This window comes from Salvelinus sp. IW2-2015, linkage group LG5 (assembly GCF_002910315.2).
Source record: "Salvelinus sp. IW2-2015 linkage group LG5, ASM291031v2, whole genome shotgun sequence".
NCBI classification, from domain to species: Eukaryota; Metazoa; Chordata; class Actinopteri; order Salmoniformes; family Salmonidae; genus Salvelinus; species Salvelinus sp. IW2-2015.
In genome coordinates, this window is record NC_036844.1 from 34,601,678 (window position 1) to 34,611,760 (window position 10,083).

The following is a 10,083-nucleotide window of genomic DNA, read 5'->3' on the forward strand; positions in this document are numbered from 1 at the left end:
AGAGATAGGAGCGACAGAGGGATGATTCCCGCGCGATGCTCCTGTGAGTATTGGTGGGGAATAGTTTGATACGGGGGTGGGAGTTGTGCTGAAGAGGAGACTGGGGAGGGGGGCTGAGGAGTCGGCCTGAGGGTGGGCTGAGGAGTGGGTTGAGGAGTCGGCTGGGGAGTGGGCTGAGGAGGGGGCTGAGGAGTGGGCTGAGGAGGGGACTGGGAGGGGGCTGGGGAGTGGGCTGAGGAGGGGGCTGAGGAGAGGGCTAAGAGGCTGGGAGGGGGCTGGGGAGTGGGCTGAGGAGGGGGCTGAGGAGAGGGCTAGGGAGGACTGGGGAGTGGGCTGAGGAGGGGGCTAGGGAGGGGGCTGGGGAGGGGGCTGGGGAGTGGGCTGAGGAGTGGGCTGAGGAGTGGGCTGAGGAGGGGGCTAGGGAGGGACTGGGGAGTGGGCTGAGGAGGGGGCTAGGGAGGGGGCTGGGAGGGGGCTGGGGAGGGGGCTGAGGAGTCGCTGAGGAGGGGGCTGAAGAGGGGAATGGGGAGGGGCTGAGGAGGGGGCTGAGGAAATGGCTGCCAGACACTGGTCAGTTCAGGAAGTCTGTTGAACTAAAATGCATTAAACAATGTAACGTGACCAAATTATACGGTAGAGAGTGAATTGATTGTTTGAATCTTGCTGGAGAGCACGTGTTCTATTTCTGGCAAACCAAACCTGAGTCCAGCTGGATTTGTAAACAGTCGCCTTGGTCGACCGTTTCCAGTGAGAGACAGTGAGGGCGTCAAGTGTATGCATTTGAGTGATGTAGGCTAATGAGTGTGTAACAGTGTAGCAGTAGTGTTCTAGTGAAGTTACCTGTAAAGGGTATCCAGACACCCTTGTTGAGGGTCTTGAGCCACTCCTCTCCCTGACCACAGCTGTTGGAGAGGAAGAAGTATGAGCCAGGGCTGACCACTTATACACATCTAGATGTGTATAAGAGACAGCCCCAGCCCCCTCCTCAGCCCACTCCTCAGCCCCCTCCTCAGCCCACTCCCCAGCCGACTCCTCAACCCACTCCTCAGCCCACTCCTCAGCCGACTCCTCAGCCCCCTCCCCAGTCTCCTCTTCAGCACACTCCCCAGCCCCCGTATCAAACTATTCCCCACCATACTCACAGGAGCATCGCCGGGAATCATCCCTCTGTCGCTCCTATCTCTCCCCACCCGAGAATTATTAACAAGGGAGAACAGTGTCAGAGATTGACAAAAAAATAAATGAGTTAGAATGATTTCTGTCTCCCCCACTCCCCTGTGTCCCCCCACTCCCTTCTGTCGTAGCATACTACTTTGCCTGCAGGCTGCCAGCCCCCTCAAAATAACTTTCCGCTGAGCCCCTAATGAACTACCCCTCTCCCCTTGTAGTACAAGCTTCTGTGGAGCGACGCTGGCCCCTGATGAGCCCCATGCAGCCCCAGCTGAGTCTGGCTCTTTGCTCTCTTGTTGGACATTAGAAAGATGTTAATTAGGTGGTTGTGTGGCCTCAGTGAGCCTTTAATCTCTGAATATCTCTCTCCTGGACGACGTCTCCTGGACGACGTGTGTCAGAGAAAGGCAGTAGGCTCAGGGATGGAGCGACTAACTGCTCCGGGGCGGTGTGAGGAATCCATTGTGAAGGTTCATCTCTCTTGTGAAATGTGTTGCTGGGCATTGATCAGGCTCAGGGGTCATATTTATATGGTAGGCACACAACACAAGTAGTCTAAGGACATTTAAGAGCTTAAGGTCTTTACAGGCCGTAAAGTGTATTTTGACCCAGTGAATTCCCTCCATGGTGGCCTCATGCTCAACTATTACAGGATTACTATGTCATTATTCCTCAGGTCTGGATAACAATCAATATTTCTCCACACAAGGAGATTCAGCACTAGGCCTGCACGTCACATGGGCTAGTTCAGCTTAACCTGTGGTGTGTGTGTGTGTGTGTGTGTGTGTGTGTGTGTGTGTTGTGTGAACTTGTGTGTGTGTGTGTTGTGTGTGTTGTGTGTGTGTGTGTGGTGTGTGTGTGTGTGTGTGTGTGTGTGTGTGTGTGTGTGTGTGTGTGTGTGTGTGTGTGTGTGTGTGTGTGTGTGTGTGTACACTCCTCGTGCTCTATTTGCAGACCTCTAGGTGGAGCCCCCTATGTTTCGTCCCTGGGCCTTGAGACTGATGGGCTTGAAGGGGAGCTGGCCCTCCTTCTGGGTAACTATGGTGTGAAGCCAGCAGGCACCCAGCTAAGGCAGACACACAGCTGTGCCCACCAAGGGGAAGAGGAGCTGAGGCTGACGAACGAACCACACACACAACACACACACAACACACAACACACACACACACAACACACACACACACACACACACACACACCACACACACAGACACACAACACAGGGCTGACTGGAAGTCAGACAACTGGTCAGTTCAGGAAGTCTGTTGAACTAACAATGCATTATAACAATGTTAACGTGACCAAATTATACACGTAGAGATGTGAATTGATTGTTTGAATCTTGCTGGAGAAGCACGTGTTCTATTTCTGTGCAAACAAACCTGAGTCAGCTGGATTGTAAACAGTCCTGGTCATCGACCGTTTCCAGTTGAGAGACAGTGAGCGTCAAGTGTATGCATTTGAGTGATGTTAGGGCTATATGAGTGTGGTAACAGTTGTAGACAGTAGTGTTCTAGTGAAGTTACCTGTAAAGGATATCCAGACACCCTGTTGAGGGTCTTGAGCCACTCCTCTCCCCTGACCCAGCTGTGGAGAGGAAGAAGTATGAGCCAGGCTGACCAAGTACATCTCTGTTCCCACCTGTGGTGGAGGTAGGGAGGGAGGGAGGAGGGAGGGAAGGAAGGAAAAAGGAAAGGAAGGAAGGGAGAGAGTCACAGACAATGACAGGACAGACAGATAGCAACAAGACGTGACGCACCAGGGTTAGTGAGTGTGTTTAGTTTGAGTAGACTTGTGACTTGGCAGGCCACTGATGACCTCTACTTCAAATCAAATATTATTGGTCACACTACTATGCACTACTTACAGGATGGCTTAAAGCTATTTGCCAGGGATACTACTATTTTGCACTACTTGACCGGTAGCTAGATTACTGAGGGGCTCTGTAGAGGCACTCCTTTTTGGACCAGGAAGAGGCTCTAAAGGCACTTATCTACTTTGACACAGGGATAGGGCTCTGTAGAGCACTACTTTTGACCAGGGATAGGGCTCCTTGTAGAGCACTAGCTTTTGACCAGGAAAAGGGCTCTGTAGAAGCACTACTTTTGACGCAGGGATAAAGGGCTCTGTAGAGCACTACTTTTGACCAGGGATAGGGCTCTGTAGTGCACTACTTTTGACCAGGAAAAGGGCTCTGTAGTGCACTACTTTTTCACCAGGGATAGGGCTCTGTAGTGCACTACTTTTTCACCAGGGATAGGGCTCTGTAGTGCACTACTTTTGACCAGGGATATAGGGCTCTGGTCAACTGTAGTGCACTATAAAGGGAATATAAGGCTCTGGTCAACAGTAGTGTACTATATAGGAAATATAGGGCTCTGGTCAACTGTAGTGCACTATATAGGGCTCTGGTCAACCGTAGTGCACTATATAGGGCTCTGGTCAACAGTAGTGCACTATATAGGGCTCTGGTCAACAGTAGTGCCCTATATATGGTTGTGCTGTGTCCTCAGTAAATCAGCAAAAATGATGTCCACTCTTTTTCTGACTGGGATTGATTGGACGTTTAGTCTTGTCTGATTGCCATGTATTTTAAGCATGGTTTAGATATGCCCCAACCAACCCCATCTCCATGTACTGCAGGACCCCTGGATTAGAAACCCCTGAAGTAAACTAAGTCATCAAAACTACCTGACCAGTTTGATCAGTGTATTTTCTCTAGTAATCAACACAGACACCGATTGGCCCCTTTACACTGTGAATACGAGATAGGACGAGTAGTGTAACGAGGATACTTTTACACACTGTACATAGATGTAGAGGTCATTGAATACATGTAGCCAATAAAATCTTAAGCTACATCACATTAACGCTTGTGCTAATGAATTGACTGCTGATAGTGCAGATCAGGGGCATTTCATCTCTCCTTCACTCATACAGAGAGAGGGACAGACTGTGCGTGCATGAACTGGTATATGCAGTCAGTGTCTGTCCTCTTTGCCCATCTCCACAGGCCCAGAGACTGACATCCTCTCATATAGTCATACCACAGCACCAGTCAAACATGACTAATCCCCAAAGGCCAATACAGATAACACTGTTTTACATTCCATGCATTTCACAATCTCACCCGTCTCTACCTCTCTCCGCCTCTTTTTGAAATCTTTTTGTTAATCTTTGAAGAGTAGGTGCTGGGAAAAGGAGTGTAGGATCCCTATGTACACAAAGGAAGGGGGCTTTCTTGGATATAGCAAGTGGGGGTGTTGTAGTAATGTTTAATGATCTTTATCTGCCAGCCTCACGTGTGATTTATGCTTGCCGACTGTGAGCTGTTGGGATTTATTCCAGTCAATTAAAGGGGCCATTTTTCTATAATAGTGCAGGACATGTGATTCTGGCTCCTCACGGTCACTGTGTCCTTCCAGGTGGAGGGATCGCTGGACAATGGCCTGGCAGAATCAGATGGCTATTCTTTATCTTTAAGCACTTCTCGGATTCAACAAGGGAAGAAGAGCTCAATGATTTTCATAATTTAATTAATATGCTTGCTGCCTTTTTTAAATACATTTTTCTCCAGAGATATTAATCACGTTATGGGGTTCTGGAAACAATTAAACTGTGCTCTCAATTCTGCTCACATTCTTTCTGGAAAAGAGTTTTTCTACCACGTCTTTTTGACGTGGTAGAGTTGAACCCGCTCATGCACTACTGAGAATGAATCAGACCAGGAATAAGTTACTTGGGAAAAACGTAAATACTTTACTGAATAATTGAGAACTGACGATACAGAAAACTTTAAACCACAAACACTTGCACTTGCACTTGAAACTCACACGGGGAAAACACACAGGAAACTGAAATCAAGAAGTAACAAAGGGAAACAGAAAACACACCTCTCTTAAAGGGGAAACAATCAGGAAATAATAAGACACACCTGAGTACAATAAAAGTCTCTAGGGCGGTCTCTGCCGCCCTCTGGTGTCAGGAGGAACCATGACATTCTTCACAAGGCCAGCGATGTAAAATAGGCCCATCTAAGGATCTTGTCAATACGTACAGTTCAACTGTAAGGGCCCAGGCAGGCACTGTGGGGCTGAGTGACTCTGACTACAAGGCAGGTAGTAACTCTGACTGTGCTGCAGGTAGCCTAGCGGTTAAGAGACCTTGGGCCAAAGGTTGTTGGTTTGAATCCCTGAGCCGACTAGGTGAAAAATCTGTCGATGTCACCTTGAGCAAGGCACTTAATCTAATTGCTCTGGATAAGAGTGTCTGCTAAATGATGTAAATGCATTCCTCAGCCTACTCTGTAATAACAGATCTGAGCAGATCTACATGTGATCTGGGTGCACAGTATGTGATCTCTATCAGGCACTAAATCATTTAAATCTATTCAGGAAACTTCAGTGATTTAATTCCAATACTATTTAGTGTAATGCAACACAGTATGGGCTAGAACAAGCATTTTCTAACAAAAGTTACTCTCTAGCCCAGCCATACTCAACTGACGGACCACAGTCCGGATCCTGACCCAGAGTTAATACAGACCATGGGTCCCGACTTTAAAAAAAAGAAAACGAATAATTGACGAACTCAGTCAGGTTTTCAACTTACTGCTGTTGAGAGTTGTAATAGTAGAACGCACAAGGTTAATTATAAAAATTATAAAAAAGAGCAGTTTTCCTTTTGCTATGTTATTCACTGACTGATCTTATAGAGCTATTTATAACCAGAAATGTCCAGTTGATCTACTACTAGCCCAGGTCAGCTGGTTAGCCTAACTTACCTGTCTATCTAAATACTGTAGTTATCATGGTGAGATTACGTGCCCCAAAGAAAGGGTCCTCGACCCTCAGGGGGCCCCAATCGATTTTGTTGATTCACTCAGGTATCATATGAACACACATAAGACATGGCAAAATGTGTAGAATTGCAGGAAATTAGGTTTAAAACTGCACATTTTTCTCTTCTCCAATAAGAGGGGTGTGAACAGTTTGAACATCTTAGGGTCGCATGGGTTGCGAATTTTAGTTTTTTTTATAACACCGATAAACGACAATATCCCTCAGGACCTTTGCTACCGGATTGTAGTTGTAACTCTGCTGCAGCCTGGTTGCTCCACATTTCTCTAGAATGATGCTCAATCCTCTAGTCCTTTGTCAGACGACTGTCTATCTCATTCTCTGTGTCTCATCTCGTCATCCTCTACCCACTCTCAGCTCATTATTTTGAGTACCCCCCCACTCTCCCCTTCCTCCCCCTCCCCTATCTGTCAGGTTGCTGCTGTAAATCAGTGGTCTGGTTAATACAGCTTCGCTGTACTCTTCCTCTCCTGCCTCCTGCCCCTCCTTCCTCTCTCCCCACTGAACCCCAATGAACATGCCCTGATGTCACTCAAGGGCTGCAAGACACTACATCACTATATCACTCTCTGCTTCCCCCTGGGACCCCCATGTTATCTGCCTGTGAGTGTGAGATAGGGCTCGGTACATCAAGACTCCGACTGGGATTTAATTAACCCCCTCTGTGTTGCCCTCCTCTTACCATCAGCATTCCATAGGGATATAGTCAAATTAGAACTGTTTAAGCATGGCCTGTACACGCTGAAACATCTGTCATACACACGGACAGAACTGTGATGATTTGGCCACACTAAGGACATCAGTGCAAGCATTTCATTTTCAACAAGTAGAAACAGTAGGTGAAAGATTCTTCATCACTTACACGTTTACCTTGAGTTTAGATTTATTGATGCACAGAATGGAAGAAGCTATATGAATGGTACACTGATGGATTTTAAATGGTTGGAGAGTAGGGAAGCATGCTTACTTTCTGCTGAATATGAGGAAACAGTCACTTAGTAGAGCCGTCCAAGCCAGGTTAAAGTGAACCAGATCTGTCTCATGATGATGAGTAGTCTGACAGGATGAGTATGTGAGGCGAGGTTTGACACCTCACTCACCTTTCTGAGCGGCACTGTCGTACTTCCAAGACTTGAAGCAGGTGAGTCCCATACTGAAGGTCTGTCCAGCTCTAGTAATCACCTATCCTAGCCAACAACCCAGTCCTCTAAACACATGTAATAATCCAATTGATTTTGCATGTAACACACGTTTACCTTCCACTGACAGCACTCCCTACCGACCCAACATCCATCAGGGAAGGCTCCCTAGTACTGCCATGGCCTGGATCCCCGCACATTCCTCCCCCTCTTTCTCACTCTCTCTCTCTCTCTCTGTCTCTGTCTCTGTCTCTGACTCTGTCTCTGTCTCTTTCTCTTTCTACCGCTTTCCTTCTGTGTCCCTCCTCATCCACCTCATCGATTAACCAAACAGCCCCACCCCTTTAGCCGCGCTCCAGGGCCGGTTCCAGGCATAAGCGTCATAAGCGGTCACTTAGGCCCCCCCCCCCATTTTTTTTTATTAATTAAAATCTCAATTTACTGTTGAGATTTAGAATAGCAGAATACACAAGGTGCAATTTCCAAATGTGGTTGTGCATCAGCAGTTTCTCTCTTGTTATGTCAGTCACTGATAGTCACTCAATTAGCCATGTCACATAACAATTTTTAGATTGGTAAGTTAGTCTAGCCACTAGCCGGCTATCTAAACTTGTAGTAATCATTGCTGAACACTAACAAGGCACGCAGGGAACGTGCCCAGGGGCCCTGAGCTCCAGGGGGCCTCTGTTGAGTTTGTTATGCACTCTCACTCAGATGTCATTAACATGGCATAAGTCGTGGCAAAATGGGTAGAATTTGTTTATCTCTGCTCCATGGCAAATTGGGTAAAATTGCATGAAATTTGTTGTAATTTTTTTTACTAAATTCTCCTCCCCATGGCAAAATTTGTAGAATTGCATGTAATTTGTTATAAAAATGCAACATTTTCTCTCTGCCCCACAGCAAAAATGTGTAGAATTGCAGAAGACGTGCTTTAACCTTCTACTGCAGTGGGCTAATTCAGGGTTACAGAGAGTGTTTCTGGGTAGTCTTAAACAAATATCACACACGTGGTTATGGGCTTTAAAAAAAGAAGACACCTTTACCATGTCAGATATAGAGTTGAAAAGTATTACATCTTGAGTTTGCATCCCAATATTACACTTGATATATATCACAGAAGATTGAGATATAACAAAACTGCTTGACATAAAAACAATGGATTTTCAGCGTTTTTATTTTATTAATTATTTTATGTTTATTGATTATGAAATTATGAAAAATATGACTAGCAGTCCACCCATGAGGTCAGTAGGTCATTTGACTTCAGGAAAAGGATACAACTGCACAAATCTCTCCACCCCATGACAAAATTTGTAGAATTGCAGGAAATTAGCTTTAAAACTTCCAAAAAAGTATCTCTGCTCCATGGCAAAATGAGTATAATTGCATGAAATGTATTGTCAAATCTAAAATGTTTCTCTCTGTCCATTGACAAAATGTGTAGATTTGCTACATGCTTTAAAACTGTAACATTTTCTCTCTGCCCCAAGGAAAAATGTTTAGAAATGCAAGAAATGAACTTTAAAAGTCAAACGTTTCTCTCCACCGTCAAGAGGGAGGGACACTAAAATGTTTTGCCCGCGAGGTAGGGGGGGCCCCCCAACCAAATCTCGCTTAGGGCCCCTAAAAGGCTAGAGCCGGCCCTGCTGTGCCGTGTTGGGTTGGCGGGGACCTACAGCAGAGGGTGGGGTTGGGCGGGGCCCTCTGCAGCAGACCAACCTACACTGGCCGCACACGCAGAGGCAAAGCATGGCCTCAGCATTCCTCAACCAACTGTAATTATTTCAGTGCCGTGTCACAGGCGGAGGCAATTTCCCTAATGCACAGCCCACCCCACTACACCCCACCCCCCCAGCTTTCGACGTGCGCCGCCCTCACCCACACACAATGACTCAAGGGTTTATCAAGACGCAAGCGGGTGCCCGGCACTTTCAACTTTTCAACCGTCGTCCATTACGCTAAGAGGAGCCTCTCTCTCTCCCCCTCTCTCTCTCTTCCTCTCTCTCTCCCCCTCTCCCCTCCATCCCTTTGGCTCTCTCCCATAGCGTCTTGGATTTATGATCCTAGCCTGACAGATGCTCAGGAATATATTGATCCTGACAGAGAACCACTTAATTTGGCGGGAAGAGTCCTCCTCCTCAGCAGACTTTACTGATGCCAGTAGACTTGATGACTGAATCTGTGTGGCTTGGCTAGAGTGGAGTTATGTGGCCAGGTGCCAGTCTATGAATGACACAATGATAGGGGTACCATGAGACCATTACACACCTGTCTAGCTACTGCTTTAAAGTTGTTGTCCATCGTCTTACTCCTATTATGGGAGCTAGTAGTGGTCCTCTGTAGTCAGTTGGGAGCTCATGACGCTTCTAACACCAGGGTAGTGGGTTCGATTTCCACGAACACCCATATGTAGAATGTATGCACATATGTCGCTTCGGGTAAAAGTGTCTGCTAAATGGCATATATTATTATAGATAGAAGACAAGGAGGTCACAATACAATTATCTTTTTGATGTTTGCTTCTCTTGTTAGGATTTGAATACAGAAAGTGAAACCAGTTTAATGCAGGTCTTTTGTTTTAACCTTTAAGTCAGTTAAGAACAAATTCTTATTTTCAATGACGGCCTAGGAACAGTGGGTTAACTGCCTCGTTCAGAACAACATATTTTTACCTTGGGGATTCGATCTTGCAACCTTTACAGTCACTAGTCCAACGCTCTAACCCCTAGGCTACCTGCCGCTCCAGTCTTAACTGTACTGCTGGCATATAGACTTCTGGTATTGGCCATGTTGGCTACTGTGTGACAAAAAACGGATCAAGTCCCCTGGTGTGGCCACAAGAGGGAGAGTTGCAATTACCACTGAGAGAATTCAATTACCTTTGTGTTACAGTTTTTCTCAGTCGCTTTGGTG

General features: G+C 46.5%; 1 protein-coding gene across 1 annotated transcript in view; it reads right to left on the reverse strand.

Moving 5' to 3' along the window:
• LOC111964416 (rho GTPase-activating protein 24) overlaps positions 1–7,378 on the reverse strand; it is an 18,675-nt gene extending 11,297 nt beyond the window's left edge. The window contains exons 1-3 of the mRNA XM_070443725.1: positions 7,125–7,378; positions 6,125–6,135; positions 841–939 (exon numbers count right to left, since the gene is read on the reverse strand). Of these exons, the coding sequence (XP_070299826.1) occupies positions 841–939; positions 6,125–6,135; positions 7,125–7,180 (166 nt within the window). The 5' untranslated portion in view covers positions 7,181–7,378. The remainder of the gene's footprint in view (positions 1–840; positions 940–6,124; positions 6,136–7,124) is intronic.
• Between the last annotated feature and the right edge of the window lie 2,705 nt (positions 7,379–10,083).